Source organism: Cetorhinus maximus, chromosome 21 (genome assembly GCF_964194155.1).
Source record: "Cetorhinus maximus chromosome 21, sCetMax3.hap1.1, whole genome shotgun sequence".
NCBI lineage: Eukaryota > Metazoa > Chordata > Chondrichthyes > Lamniformes > Cetorhinidae > Cetorhinus > Cetorhinus maximus.
The window spans coordinates 56,588,923-56,605,251 of record NC_135899.1 but is presented as its reverse complement, the minus strand read 5'-3'; the positions used below and the strand labels follow the sequence as shown (position 1 = coordinate 56,605,251).

The following is a 16,329-nucleotide window of genomic DNA, read 5'->3' as shown; positions in this document are numbered from 1 at the left end:
GATCGGCCCAAAGATGCAGGAGGCCACAGGAGGGACCGGGCAACTATTAAACGCCTTAATATGTACAGACAGAAAGAACGAAGGTAAGTGTCCCAATTATCTTTTGGTGCAAAAATTCAATGAACTAATTGTAGAATTTATCTGAACAATAGTTAACACTCAGTCACCCTATTCAGAATGGTGATGCAACTCCATAATTTGATCTTACCAAAGCTTTATCTGCTGTATCTTTGTAAAAAGGTGAGAGGGGAAGGGAGGAGAAAGGAGTGGGATGCTAATAGGACCCTGGTAAACTCTGGGTTGTGACATCAGCTGAAAAACGTTTGACCTAGGAAGAAGTACCTCCACAGCTTTTCATGATTCAAGTAATCACTGATCTTGTAACATTAAATACTCTCACATGGTGCTACAGATGTGGGGTGCCTGTTTGAATTTTAGCAATATGTGTACATATCAGGGATCTGCTTTATCACTGCAAAATCACAATGATGGCAGGATGAAAGATTTATTGTAGTCAGTCCCTGACAATGTTGACAGGGGCCTGGTAGATTACTGAGTTGCGTTAAGCACTCAGCTGTGAGGTAAAATGGAGGTTTCCATTGTAGTGCTTTCTAACATGACCTCTGAAGTTGTGCCCCTACAATTAAAGTAATTTTTGCATCAGGGTGGATAATGGTTTAATAAGCCATACTCAATAATTGCATCCTTATGGCTTATCCACTTAGTGTTTTTGCTTCACTTTCTATTAAGGATGTTAGAATTTTTTTCCCAAATTTTGAGGTGGTGCAACAATCTTCAAAATGCACAATCAACCCCATCTGTGTATGAATTTATCTATGAATTGTATTTTTGCACTACTTCACAGTGTAGCAACTTTGTTAATAATGTGAAATCTTACATGCACACCTAATTATTTCTTTCCCTGAAGAAACAAAGTAGGAAAGGTCATCAAGCCCCTGCAATACCAGTCAACAGTTTCATCTGGCACTGTAGCCCGCGTGGAGCCAAATATCAAGTGGTTCGGTGAGTTCATATTTTCCATGCAGAAAGAATGTGGGTATAGTTTTCATGGTTTGACACACGGGCTCCACCTGCATACATAACACAGTGATCATCTTCTTTGGGTGGCCAGAGTCAGCAGAAAACTTACTGTCTGGGGTTTTACAGGAACTGCAGGTAAAATCAGCCTCTTGCACTTTTGTGTAGCTGGGAATGATCTGAAGCAGTAATACAAGGCAAAGGAATTCAAAGAAAGTATGAGAGTACTTGTCTTCTGTTCAGACTTTTCTAGTGTTTATACAACCTATAATTGTTACAAAGTAACATTTGTCATCTAAATATGATTGAGTAATAAGGTATTGCACACTTTGGACTCCAGAGATAGATGTTATTGGCTCTTACAGTAACTGAGACCTTTTTTTTAAGTAAATACAAGGAATAAACATAACCTGTTTTTGTGTAGTACTTAATATTTTATTTTTAACAGTATATATGATACCTTAGAAACTTAATAGCAGGAGCTGCTGGGAGTGAAGGAATGAGAGAGTTGAATTAATAATCAATCTAAGATGCTTCATAGATGGTTCAACTGTGCATATGAATTTAAAATTCTGCTTTCTTTGAATTAAACCTTGCTAATGATTTTATTCATTTATTATCCCGTGGTTTCGTGTTGGTGCTGGATAATAAGATGCAAACCCGCAACCAAGATTTCCCCACCTAAGTGCTTGACCTCAGTTCCTCAATTAGACAAAACGCTGAGCCAAGGAAATCAATTCTGCTGGGAGTGTCACCCACCCATAAAATCATAGAAAAGTTACAGTGCAGAAAGAGGCCATTTAGCCCGTCGTGCTTGCGCCAGCCAAAAAGAGGAAAAAGAAACTAGCTGCTCATTTTAATCCCACTTTCCAGCACCTGGTCCCTAGCCTTGCAGGTTACAGCAGTTCAGATGGTAATTTTTAAATGAGTTGAGCACCCGCTTAGTGGCCTGATGCAAGAGCAGAAACTTGGGAATAGAGTTCCCTGTGTGTGTACCCCCTGGTACTGCACAGATTTTTTTCTAAAACTTGACAAAAAGACTGCTTTATAAAAAAAAAGATATAATGCTCTCAAATCTTTGTGTTTTGTGAACAGCTAACACTCGGGTCATAAAGCAGTCATTGCTGCAAAAATTCCAAGATGAGATGGGTAACGTTATGAAAGACCCTTATAGGGTAGTTATGAAGCAGACCAAACTTCCAATGTCTCTTCTGAATGACCGAATCAAGCCTCATGTAAGTTACTTACTTTCTTTTGTTGATTCGATAGAAATTTAGGAACGTAGCCATCATTTGTAGAAATTTGATTTTTTTTTAACTAAGTGGTTGCTAATTGCAGTTTTTAATGTAGCATTGTATTTAAACTGAAATGGAGAGTATTTGTGCATCTCGATTTCTCATTGTTTATGTTTAAAATTCGGAAATACGCCAAAAGAAATGCTCTGGTTCTTTCTCGCCTCAGTCAATCTACATTTGTATGTAATTTCTTGACAGTATAGTCTCTGAAGTAACAAAAACAAAAATAGCTGGAAAAACTCAGCAGGTCTGACAGCATCTGCGGAGAGGAATACAGTTAACGTTTCGAGTCCGTATGACTCTTCATTAGAAGCCTCTGAAGTAGTTTACTGTTAAGTTCACTGGCTGTGGCGATGCAAATTCTGATGGCACATTCCCGATGTTGACAATGTATTCGGGAGGAAGTGCAGTGTCAAAAAGTTTGTCTTATGAATTCTAAATGGGAATCTAAAAGTTAAATAGTGAATCCTAATTCTGAAAAAACTTCAAATCACCCTCCTGAGAGGCCTAAATACATTGCTGGCTGGAAATAATTTAAGCTCTGTTCTTTTAATCAGCAGTACAACTTGTAGCTTTTGGACTGCTGTATTTTTTAATGCATTTTTATGCGATGCTGTTCAACAGTATCATAAGATTTAGCCTTGTGACAACTATATCCTATTTGAAGTTGCATTCAGTATTAGGTATAACTTCCCTTGAAATAAAGCATTTTATCCTGATGCCGTCACATTTGGAATGATTCAAAAGGCTCCTGCCTTTAGAACTTTTGAGGGGATGCGTGACTAATTCCTTTAAAGCAGGGTTTTCTTTCAAAGGAATTTGTGGGATATTTCTAAGATTTATTTTGCCCTTTAGCATTTGCCGCAATTTAATCAAAAACATAAATAAGTAAAGCATTCTGATCCTTTCTGGCAAGTTTCTTTTTCAACAGTCATGGAGGTCTTTTTTATTTTTTATTCTTTATTGGGGTGTGGTTAGGCCAGCATTTGTTGCCCATCCCTAATTGTTCTTGAGAAGGTGGTAATGGTGATCAGAAATCATTGTGAGCTCTGTATTTTCAGGAGTATCAGAGTACTAACTGCCCATATATGGAATAGTGTAGAAAGCTGATACTGAGATACAGTGCTGTAATTTTAGATTTTTTAACCAGCAGTTGTTGGTTTTAGCAAAACCCCTCTGGTAAATGTAAAATAATTTTGCAGCATTTGCACTTCATGCTAATCATATGAAGATATTCTTATCACAAAAATAGTATCTATATACTTTTACAAATGTAGAGTTTTGTCCTGTGCCAGATAACATAATCTTGTGTATTGTATCTTTATGCATGTTACACCTTATTTCAGAAATGGTATTAAAGTGGAAGCTGTCTTTTTTTGCTAATCTTCAAGTTAGTTGTCAGAGATTAGCTCTGTGCAAGGTCCAAACGATACTTTGATTTGTAAATTAGCCACGGTGCAGAAGCTTTGTCCTAAGTGCTGCTACAAATAATGATCATCAAAGTATTAAGAAATGTGAGAGGCCTGGCAATAATATGAGCAGTTGCTCATCAAACAGTTTTGTGCACAGTACATGCTGGTGTACCTTTGAACTTTATTGATTTGGGCCTTTATTCAAATGCTTTTTGAACTAGAGCATATAAGCACTCTTTTCATTATGTTTTCATTTTCTAGAATTAACACTTGCAGTTTCTGGAATTGCATCGCCCAAATTTCATATTGAAATTCATGAAAACTTGCTTTTTCAAAAAATTTTGAAGAATATCAGACTGAAAAAGATAGTTTAACCCATTGTAGAGTGATTTTTTAAAAAAGTTTTTGTGCTATTGGTAATTTGCAAAGTATTTTTACTGGTGAGTAATTACCTGACTTGTAAATAAACCTGACCACGAGTTTTAGCCTGAAATGTAATACTCTGTTACCACATTAAAGTGCAGACTGAGGAATTTGGTCTTGAAAACATTACACCCTAATTAAGGGCTAATTGGTAGTCCCGCGGCATGTCATTCCACTTAGAAGATGTATTAAAACTGCATATTTTCGTTCACAGGAGAGTGCCCACTTAAGGATATTACTTAATTTTTCTATGTGAACATCAAGTGTTAGATGAAAGCTCAGCAATAATATGCGTTGATTGTTGCTGCAGTCTGTAAATGTTGGTCACTAGTCTCTCACCAGCATTGTGTTCTGTGCCTTTCCTAAGCCTTTTGAGCATAGAGGAAGTTACAAGTTCGTAAGGATAACCACATACCTCATAAATAACCAAACCCAGTGATATTTGCATATTTACAGTCCCCACAAAAATGTGCCAGGCACACATTTAATGTTTTATGAGTTTTTCAGAAATGGGAAATAGTGTAGAGGTTAAGGTTATGGTTTTGGCAGTCAGTTTGTAATTACAGATGCAATTCAACATGGGGACAGAAGTGGGCCATTCAGCAACTTGAGCCTATTCCTACATTCAATGAAATCATGGTTGATCTGATTTGGGGTAAGACTAGTCCATGAGATAGATCTTGTGGTGTTGTCAAGAAAAACTATATTTCTGCGTGTGAAAGGTTAATGTAGTAGATAAACTTGGAGGAAAGAGGACAGTGCCTGGATACCAGCTTTCATATACATTTCATGTATAAATCCCACTGCCTAACCATGGCTATAATTATTAGGCCTCTCTAAGTATTAATTTATATTTGTTACTTTCTGTGTGTCTTCCTCTCAAATAAGTTAACATCAGTTATGTGACTGAAATTCCATCCTCACTCAATTCCAGGCTGTCTGTTGCATCCTTGCACAGGTAATGTGATTTGGAACGTGCAGTTCATTTCATTCCATCCATTTATATTTATTATTCCTGCCATATTCACTGATGTACTTGTCAGTTGTCTGCATTGCTGTTTGCTTCATTCTACAATTAATTTTTCCCAACATGGTTTCAAGAACATGATGAAAGCTCTGCTTTGGGCCGAGCATGAGCATACATCCTTTCATGAATGAAGTGAAGGATTTAAGCTTTTTGGATAGCCTAGGTTGGCAGTGTCTCAGAAATTGTGGAAATTTCCTCTATGTTTAGACCCTTGACATTCCAAGATATCTGCACCTTTTTATGTTTCATTCAATGATTGTGACTGAAAAAGTAGAGAATTTCGTAAGTACGAATTGCTGTTTTTGCTCCAAGGCATATCTTGGCATAGATGGCTGTTATTAAAACATTTTTTTTCTATCTAAGCCATGGTTTATTTTAAAGTTTATAGTCAAAACAAAAGGTGATTGTAAAAATTCCCTATGAGTTGAGCTAAAACAGATGGAGAAATCTTCAAATTTCTGTGATTTCCTCTAGCTAAGGTTGGTGAATTGGTACAGTAATTTCCTTAACATCTTTGAGTCTTGAGTTCCTGTGCTGAGAATATTCGTCTTGTTTGTAGATGATGACGGCTTTTGCGTCCATATGAGCAATTATATTAAATGGAGATGTATCCATTTGGAAGATAATAAAAAATTACAATGGTTTCTCTCCCCCCACCCACCCCCACCTTTTCCCTGCTTTCTTGAAGGTGGCAACTTCTTCAGGCACAGATTTGAGTACCTCAACCAAGTGATCCTTTATGTATGAGTTTGGGTGTGTTGACAGGCTATTCAACTGTAAAGGCAAAGCTGTCAAGTTCAGTTGTTTTCTCATTGCCCACTGATGCAGTTTTCTCAGTGGAGGTTACTTAATAATTATCAGGAGTGAATCTTCTATTTCATAACGTCTCTAAACAATGGGGTTGATTGGTAATCATCCCAGTGATTGAAAATCAAGGCGCTTCTATTGCTTTCAGTGGCGGTTCTGCTCCATTCTACCAGTTTGCTGTTCAGGCAGTGAAATCTAAAGTCTACCCTATTGATTGTAATTTGTAATTTCCCACTTCATCCTGGTCAAGATCAATTGCGAGCTTCCTGAACCATATGTCTCAGTATCACACTGTGTAGTGAATTGTTCACTGAGCTTGGGTGGGGAGGTCATATTTGAGTATAGTATATTGACATTACACATTTGGGTAGGTATATATCTGTTTCAAAGCAATGAATGCTTAAAGGAAAATTATTTGCTTGCAGAATTCAAAAGTACACATTCTGGATACGGAAACATTTGAAACAACCTTTGGTCCTAAAGCTCAGCGAAAGAGACCAAATCTTAATGTTTGTGATGTACAGAGCCTGGTGGAAAAAGCTGAAACATTGGCAGAAGAATATGATCTAGAAAAGGATCGCGATCTGGTTGTGGAAGATACTGGAGTACGGTGAGCGAAATCTGGACACATGAACTGTTAGGATGCACAAATGTAGCTCTTGTTTTTGAATATTGCAGATTTATTATTGGAGTTTCCATAATACCTTAGGAACACAAGTATTTTTATTCATTTAAAAATCAGAGCATGTAAAATTACAAAGATACTACCCAAGTATCTTAATTGCTCTACTCAAAATTGGAAAACAAACACTGGCGTTTCTTAAAGCTTCAGTATGTTTTTGCATCTATGTTCTCAATATCAGCAGTGGTTATATTCCACTCGTTACATTTTAGGAATTTACTCTCTGCCTCTCATGACGTAAGCCTTATAGTTGCTGCAAAGGCTGAAGCAGGTGCTGCATCTCAGGCTAATACAGTGCATTGTATCATTGCCACATTGGCTAGGAGTGGTAAGATATGTTATAAGTTCCCAATTTCAGCTGGCTGGTTGTGTGCAAGGTTGGTAAGTGCAGGCCAGTTGTTCCCTGGTTGGACAGAAAATACCCAAGATTTGCTCTGAGCAACACTTGTGTGCTTAAGAGCACAGTTGGTGAATATCTGCTTCAGCTTTTGGCTGTTAGTGGGGAAAGAATTGTCTTTTTAATAATCAGAGATTTGATGCCTATAGAGATATTTTTAAAAGAAAACATTCATGTTGGGGTGTGGGTAGCACTGGTGACTCAGGCATTTATTGCCCATCTATACTTGGCCTTAAAGTTGTAGTGGACCATCTCCTTGAACTGCAGTAATTCATGTGCTGACCGCATTCCCACAGTGCTGTTGGGTAAGGTCTGCTCGGATTTTGGTCTGCCAATAATGAAAGAATGCCGATAAATGCTCAAGTCAGCATGATGTGTGACTTGGAGGGGAATATGGGAGATTGACTGTAATATTATTGGCGATTAAGCACTGTTGATTTCAATTTTTGCTTAGGGATGAAGTCCGAGAAGAAATCTTCAAAAAAGGGCAGTCCAAAAGAATATGGGGTGAGCTATACAAGGTATGTGTTTTGTTAAGGAATGATATCAGTGGGCGTATTATTGGGCATTAGCAGTTAACTTGATTCCAAATGTTATTGTAAACCAAATAATCAGATGTTTGCTATCAGCAAAATAGTGAGTATCAATAAGAATTATAGTGGAGACACCTGTGAATTGTACGCCATCCATTGTTTCTCATAAGTTTCTTTAAAAGTCATTTATATCTATTATAAGAGGTTTGTTTCTTCCTCCATCTGTAAATGGCGTCAGTTGCTTTCCTTAGACAATGTTCTGCTCTGCTGCATGATGAAAGGCCAAGATGCAATACCAGATACCACACCAAATAGGAATTGATTAAAATTGAAAAGCAGATTACTGCAGGTGCAGGAAATGTGAAATAAAAACAGAAAATGCTGGAAATACTCAGCAGGTCGCAGATGCTTCCTGACCTGCTGAGAAATGCTGATTTCCAGCATTTTCTGTTTTATTAGCGATTGAATACGTCTTCTGTGTTTTTCCCACCAGTTTTGGAGGAAACATGTACAAATGTTTTTGTCACTTAACTTTAATAATTGTACACCACTTTAATAAATATTTTAATGAAATATTATAGATGGTTGAGTATAGGCTGAGGATAAGTATGTTTCTTTGCTTGGATATTGGAATATATGGGTTTTATTTTTACTTATTTAACAAAAAAATAATTTTTGTTAGGTAATTGATTCTTCGGATGTTATAATCCAAGTGCTGGATGCTAGAGATCCAATGGGAACACGTTCACCCCATATAGAGGCTTACATAAAGAAGGAAAAGCCATGGAAGCATTTGGTGTTTGTGTTTAACAAGTGTGACCTTGTACCTACCTGGGCAACTGTAAGTTTTTGGTTTTCATTTTGCTTAAAAATTCAACATTGGAATATGATTACCTTCCTTTTAGTGTGGGGAAAGTGCCATCTTCTGCCACATATAATGGCGAGCTCAAAATGCAAACTCTCAAAATGGGAATTGTAAATTCAAAGCCCTGTTCTGTTTTTTTTTAATTACACATTGCTAAAATAATCCAATGTGTCACCACAATAGTTTATGGCAACAATTTTGCCTCAGTTTACAAAATACCAGTATAGACTATCATACAAAGGTGTTTCTGTTGCACATTTTGCTAAAACATTTAGTACTTTTTTGTAATTCTATATCAGGATGATAATTTAGTCCATTGATCTAAGTGTTAGTGCCGTAGAGTCTGGAATTCCCTTGGAAGTGCAAGTGGGTTGAAATTACATTCTGAGATAATAGCAACCTGGTGGTATGCTATGAATTGGTGACCTTGTAAAACTGTCATGAGATCAGGAAACTTGTCACAGTACAACAAAAGTCATATCCTCAAACAAAGTGGGAGGAAGGAATCGAAGATGGTGATTAATGAAGTGGGGATCTGTGAATACCAATTTTTTAGTGGAGTGAGTTTGAGACCAGATTTAAGAAATTTCTGGCCTGGATTTGGGTGCACTCACCATTTGAGCAGATTGGAGGAGGCAGTTGCATAGTGCTATTGTCACGACTAGTAACCTAGAGACCCAGGGTAATGCTCTGGGGACCTGAGTTTGAATCCCACCGCAGCAGATGGTGAAATTTGAATTCAATAAAAATCTGGATTAAAAGTCTAATGATGAGTATGAAACCATTGTTAAGTGTTGTAAAAATCTAACTGGTTCACTAATGTCCTTTAGCGAGAGAATTCTGCTCTCTATCTGGTCTGGCCTACATGTGACTCCAGACCCACAGCAGTGTGGATGCCTCTTAAACGCCCTGTGAAACTCAGTTGTATAAACCACTGCGAAGTCTAAGGAATGAAATCCTTAGAGCATTCAGCATCGACTTAGGCACTGGAAACAACAACGGCAAACTCAGCCCTGTTGACCCTTCAAAGTCCTTCTTGCCAACATCTGTGCCAAAATTGGGAGAGCTGCCCCACAGACTAGTCAAGCAAAAGCCTAACATAGTCATCCTCATAGAATCGTACCTTACAGATAATGTTCCAGATACCACCATCACCATCCCTGGGTATGTCCTGTCCCACCGCAGGACAGACCCAGCAGAGGTGGCAGCACAGTGGTATACAGTCGAGAGGGAGTTGCCCTGGGAGTCCTCAACAGCGTCTCCGGACCCATAAAGTCTCATGGCATCAGGTCAAACATGGGCAACAAAACCTCCTGCTGATTACCATGTACCCCACCCCCTCAGCTGATGAATCAGTACTCCTCCATGTTGAACAGCACTTGGAGGAAGCACTGAGGGTGGAAAGGGCACAGAATGTACTCTTCAATGCCCATCACCAAGAGTGGCTCAGTAGAACCAGTACAGACCGAGCTGGCTGAGTCTTAAAGGACATAGCTGCTGGACTGGGTCTGCAGCAGATGATGGGGGAACAACAAGAGGGAAAAAGATACTTGACCTCATCCTCATCAATCTGCCTGCTGCAGATGCATCTGTTCATGACAGTATCAGTAGAAATGACCACCCCAGAGTCCTTGTGGAGACCGTCCCGTCCTGCCCCGTCTTCATGTTGAGGATATCCTCCATCGCGTTGTGTGGCACAACCACAGTGCTAAATAGGATAGATTTCGAACAGACCTAGCAACTCGAGACTGGCAACCATGAGGCACTGCTGAAGCAGAATTGTACTCAACCTCAATCTGTAACCTCATGGGCCGGCATATCCCCCACTCTACCATTACCATCAAGCCAGGGGATCAACCCTGGCTCAGTGAAGAGTGCAGGAGGGCATGCCAGGAGCAACACCAGGCATACCTAAAAATGAGGTGTCAACCTGGAGAAGCTACAATTCAGGACTGCTTGTGTGCCAAACAGCATATGCAGCATGCGGTAAACAAAGCTAAGCAATCCCACAACCAACAGATCAAATCTAAGCTCTGCAGGCCTGCCACAGTCAGTCGTGAATGGTGGTGGGCGATTTAGCAACTCACTGGAGGAGGAGGCTCCACAAATATCCCCATCCTTAATGATGGGGGAGCCCAGCTCATCCAGTGCAAAAGCAAAGGCTGAAGCACTTGCAACAATATTCAGCCAGAAGTGCTGAGGTCCCCAGCATTACAGATGCCAGTCTTCAGTCAATTCAATTCACTCCAAGTGATATCAAGAAATGGTGATTGATGATTGCACAATGTTCAGCACCGTTCACAACTCCTCAGATACTGAAGCAGCCCATGTCCAAATGCAGCAAGACCTGGACAATATCCAGGCTTGGGCTGACAAGCGACAAGTAACATTTGCGCCACACAGTGCCTGGCAATGACCATCTCCAACAAGAGAGAATCTAACCATTGCCCCTTGCAGAATCCCCCATTATCCACATTGACCAGAAACTGAACTGGACTAACCATATAAATACTGTGGCCGCTAGGAACCCTGCGGTGTGTAATTCACCTCCTAACTCCCCAAAGCCTGCCCACCATCGACAAGGCACAAGTCAGGAGCGTGATGAAATGCTCTCCAACTGCCTGGATGAGTGCAACTCCAAAAACACTCAAGAAGCTTGACATCACCCAGGACAAGCAACCCACTTGATTGGCACCCTTTCCACAAACATTCACTCCCTCTACCACTGACACATCATGGCAACAGTGTGTACCATCTACAAAATGCACTGCAGGAAGGCAGCAAGGTTCCTTAGACAGCACCTTCCAAACTCACAACTGCCAGCGTCCAGGACAAGGGCAGCAGACACATGGGAACACCACCACCTCCAAGCTCCCCTCCAAACCACACACCATTCTGACTTGGAAATATATTGCCATTCCTTCACTGTCGCTGGGTCAAAACCCTTGAACTCCCTCCCTAACAGCACTGTGAGTGTACCTACACCACATGAATTGCAGCGGTTCAAGAAGACAGCTCACCACCACCTCAAGGAAATTAGGGATGGGTAATAAATGCTGGCTGAGTCAGCGATGTCCACATCCCATGAATGAATTAAAAAAAATCAGCTCTGAATAACTCGATGATGAATTAAAAACACCTGAAAAGCTTCACTGATTATTAAATTAGTTGAACCATTGAGCCAATGCAGCAATCAATAGGATATTATTTCATATAGGTTTAGAATGAAGTTCCGCAATATTAGTTGAGCAAATGATTTTTTTACAGTGAAAGAAAATAATGATTGTATATATTGCATATTTTCTTTAGTCACAACATTAAAAGTGAACAGTTAAATTCTCTGTATTCTAGAAACGATGGGTTGCAGTCCTATCGCATGAATACCCAACTCTTGCCTTTCATGCCAGCCTCACCAATCCCTTTGGAAAAGGAGCTCTCATCCAACTTTTGCGGCAGTTTGGGAAGGTAAGAGGTCTTTACAAAATACTGACTTGGATAAGAACACAAAGGGCATAGAAAATAAAACTTACTTTGAAAGCCTGTTGTACATGATATTAAATGGATACATGTTGGATAATGCACATTTATGGGTCTGCTCTTTCCCTGTATAGCAACATGCAATGAAATAAAACCCAGTGTAAGTATCACTGTAATTAAGATCATGCAGTATGGTTACAGGAGATTGCCTGCGCAGCCCCTCAAAGTCTGAACTAAGATTGTTTCACTTGTCCTGTAAATAGTTTAAAGGTAGATCATGTTTGAGGATTGTAATGTCAGGTGAACGAATCAGACTTAGGTAAATAATTGGTTTTGGCTTATTGAAAAATCCTCATGGCGGCAGATGGTGAATTGTGATGACGATACAAATAAAACATGTAATCATAATTCATAACATAGTTATAGGCAGTCATTAAAATAAAATAATTATTGTTATCAAAGCCAGACTTACCATTTCGTCCAGGGCAGAAGTTAGGGACTCTAGTTCCTGGCAGACCGTGGAGTTTCCACACATGTGCAGACTGGAAGCAGGCTGAACATGCACAGATCTGCATCTTTAAGTTCTTTGGGCCAAAGACGGGCCCACCACATCCGGAACAGAGATGGAAAACGGTGTGAAAACCCGAGTCAGGTGACCAGGAGCGGAGCGCCATTGCCAACAAGTGTCTAAGGCAGGGGATGGGGAAAGGTCCCAAAGCAAGAGGGGACAGGGGGAGGTCCTAAAAGAAGAGTCCCAGGGTGGGGACCGTTCAGTTAAAAAAAGAGGAGCAGAGAAAGAGGCTCCAATTAGAAAAAAGGTTGCAGTTAGCAGACTTTAAGTGGAGAGGGCTCAGGAGAAGCCCTGGTAATGGAAGAGGGCTCAGGGGAAGCCTTGAAGATCCACAAAGGCAGCCGAAGCTTGGTGACTGTGCTGTGGTGTGTTGGGGCAAAAGTACCCTTTTGGAGCAGTAGTGTCCTGCTCAGCACAGCCGCAGAGCTGAAGTTGTGCTTGTGGGTTAGTGCTTGAGTGCATGCTCGAGAATCCAGGGGAACGGAATCTTGGGAGACGAGATTGAAACCCAGGGAGTTGGGCCATTGTTAATGCAGCCCAAGTTTGAGCGACTTTTGGAGAGAATTCTAAGGTGAGATCGTCAAAGGTAAAGACTGGAATCTCTCGTGAGAGGGATAGAGTTTCAGTGAGATTGGTTGACTCAATGTTTCTGATGTCTGGGTGAGTAATTGAGAACTCCATGGGCTCTGTCTCGGTCATATCTGCCATTTATTATGCTGTGTGGTTATGTTCGACAGCAGTTTGCCTGTTAGTTCACATGCATCTCATATTAACCCTGAATGATAGAATATATAAGATGGATATTGTAAATTGTTAGATATTGTAAATTATTTTATCTTTCTTACCTTGTAAAGTTTATTTCTGTTTGTTCAAAACCCGTGGAATCTTGTGGCTTTACTCACTAAACAAGTTTCTTGAATCTCAAACTTTGTCTACTTTAAACAAAACGTTATTGGTCCATAACCGGATATTACCAGCAACTTGGGGTTCAGGTCTAGGATTGCAATAGTATAAAATAATAAAAGGATTTCACAATTATGAACATTTCTGTATACAAATAATTAGTGTGTTGCAAAATGCAGGCCTTAATTTACAAAATAAAAATGGAAGGCCTACTGAACTCTGCGTTTTATATTGAAGGCCATAGATCATATATTGTCAGGTTGAGCTCATCAAATTCTCAGTCATTTGCTTACTGTTTATGCATTTCATAAAGTAGGGAATTGTGCTGCCTTGTAGTCTATTCATTCTTTATTTTATTTGTGGAATTGCCTTTTCTCCTTAATTCCATTGCACATTTACTTTTGTGTGGTTGTGGCAAGAGATAATGGCATTGGGGGTTGGGTGAGTTAACTGGCAGATTGTGATCATTGCAAAGGTTTGATATGTTATTAACTTTGCAAGAAGGTAGCTCACCACCTCAAGGGCAGTTAGGGTTGGGCAATAAATGCTGGCCTAGCCAGCAACACCCACATCCTGTGAATAAATAAAAAAAAACTTTGTAACACATTCCAAGTCATGTGTTTTCTGATTATCATATGAACCTCTTGTTGCGCTATTGAGGAGAGATATTCACTGCTAGAGCTCACAGTAATGCCCATATAGACCTTCCTCCTACTAGTTTTAAGAAGAAAATGGTGAAAAACAATGGAGGAGGCTAGGTGAAATGAAAAGCAGTAAGAACTTTCTTTTTAAACTGGATATTGTGAATTTGTTAAATCTGTCTAAATGTTGAATATAATTTGTATAAATCAGTGCCTAGATGACTTGGTGTGTAAAAGCATCATCTGTAGCATCGTCAAACAACACTGACCAGAAGATAATAAATTCAGTTCTATTTTTCTTAAGAATTATCTCATCTTGGCTGGAGAAGCTGTTAGGGTTTTACAGTTGGCCTCAGTGTTAGGACTGGGAGGAACAATGTACTGTTAGGGTTCCTGTTTCTGCTCAAAAAGATGCATTTTTAAATATTGTGTAAGGACAGCATCATGTTTGACCATGATACTCTTAACAAATACGCTCACTGTAGCGTTGAATGCGGGATATCAGGTAGCATGCCCAGATTTTACTCCTGACCCTTCTGAAAGATGGAAATTATCACACATGACAGACCAATGTATATAGGCCAAAACTATTTGGTCAGATTTACTTTAAGGGTAATTAATGCACAGAAGCTGAATTATAATGTCAGATATAAATTAGTGCAATAATCAGAAGCAAAACAGGGATAATTTTGTACAACATTACTCTACTCTAGATTGTGTTTCTACAGCCTTTGATAAGTGACTGGATTTTTAGATCTTGTGAATTTGCTTATAGACAATACAAATCTTGATTCATCCACAGTGACCAGATCTCTTACCAGCAATAAAAGCTGAGAAATTCTCCTGTACTTGAATAGTCCAAAACCCATTTAATTCAGAGTTGTCAATCATTCATCATAAAGAGACAGTGACGCAAGTTATTGTGCAAAAACATGGCTGAGCAAATGCTTATACAATAAATATCCTCTATTACTAACTACACTGTATTTAAAGTCTGAACATCCTGCAGGCTGGTGCCAGTTTTTAGTGAATGAAAGATTTGCTTTGTGAGGGATATTTAAATGGTTATGGATTATTTTTCTACTCTCTGTTCTGGAAATAAAATGAATTCTTTCAATACATTAGAAAGACATGCTGCAAATGAAGAATTCTTTGGTTTTCTGGATTTCTCTTCTGGCCAACATGTTGAAAGCCTACTTGTGGAGTTAGTAATGGATCAGAACTCCAGCTTATGAAGATTAATGTTGTTGGATTGAGAATCCGATTTCTTAACTTATTGAAAGTCAATGTTTTTGTTCTTTGGAAGTTTTTTTATTCATTCACGGGACATTAACATCGTTGGCTGGGCCAGCATTTATTGCCCATCCCTAGTTGCCCTTGAGACGGTGGTGGTGAGCTGACTTCTTGAACCACTGCAGTCCATGTGGTGTAGGTACACCCACAGTGCTGTTGAGAAGAGAGTTCCAAGATTTTGACCCAGCGACAGTGAAGGAACGGCGATATATTTCCAAGTCAGGATGGTGAGTGGCTTGGAGGGGAACTTCCAGGTGGTGGTGTTCCCATCTATCTGCTGCCCTTGCCTTTCTAGATGGTAGAGGTCATGGGTTTGAAAGGTGCTGTTGAAGAAGCCTTGGTGAGTTCCTGCAGTGCATCTTGTAGATGGTACACACTGCTGCCACTGTGCATTGGTGGTGGAGGAGTGAATGTTTGTGGATGTGATGCCAATCAAGTGGGCTGCTTTGTCCTGGATGGTGTCAAGCTTCTTAAGTGTTGTGGGAGCTGCACTCATTTAGGCAAGTGGGGAGTATTCCATCACACTTCTGACTTGTGCCTTGTAGATGGTGGACTTTGGGGAGTCGGGGTGAGTTACTTGTCGCACGATTCCTAGCCTCTGGCATGCTCTTATAGCCACGGTATTTATATGGCTAGTCCAGTTTGAATGAATCAAAAAAAAACTTCCAAACTAGTCAATGGTAACCCCCCCAGGATGTTGATAGTGGGGGATTCAGTAATGGTAATGTCATATAACATCAAGGGGTGATGGTTGGATTCCCTCTTGTTGAAGATGATCATTGCCTGACACTTATGCGGTGCGAATGTTACTCGCCACTTGTCAGCCCAAGCCTGGATATTGTCCAGGTCTTGATGCATTTGGGCATGGACTGCTTCATTATCTGGGGAGTCGCGAATGGTGCTAAACATTGTGCAATCATCAACAAACTTCTGACCTTATGATGGAAGGAAGGTCATTGATGAAG

The 16,329-nt window shown here is 39.8% G+C and overlaps 1 protein-coding gene across 2 annotated transcripts in view; it reads left to right on the top strand.

The window, feature by feature from the left end:
- gnl2 (G protein nucleolar 2) overlaps window positions 1-16,329 on the top strand; it is a 46,203-nt gene that overhangs the window by 9,898 nt on the left and 19,976 nt on the right. For both annotated transcript variants that reach the window (XM_078566965.1, XM_078566967.1), the window contains exons 2-8: window positions 2-83; window positions 929-1,023; window positions 2,134-2,273; window positions 6,428-6,612; window positions 7,536-7,602; window positions 8,297-8,455; window positions 11,831-11,944. In XM_078566965.1, the coding sequence (XP_078423091.1) occupies window positions 2-83; window positions 929-1,023; window positions 2,134-2,273; window positions 6,428-6,612; window positions 7,536-7,602; window positions 8,297-8,455; window positions 11,831-11,944 (842 nt within the window). The remainder of the gene's footprint in view (window position 1; window positions 84-928; window positions 1,024-2,133; window positions 2,274-6,427; window positions 6,613-7,535; window positions 7,603-8,296; window positions 8,456-11,830; window positions 11,945-16,329) is intronic.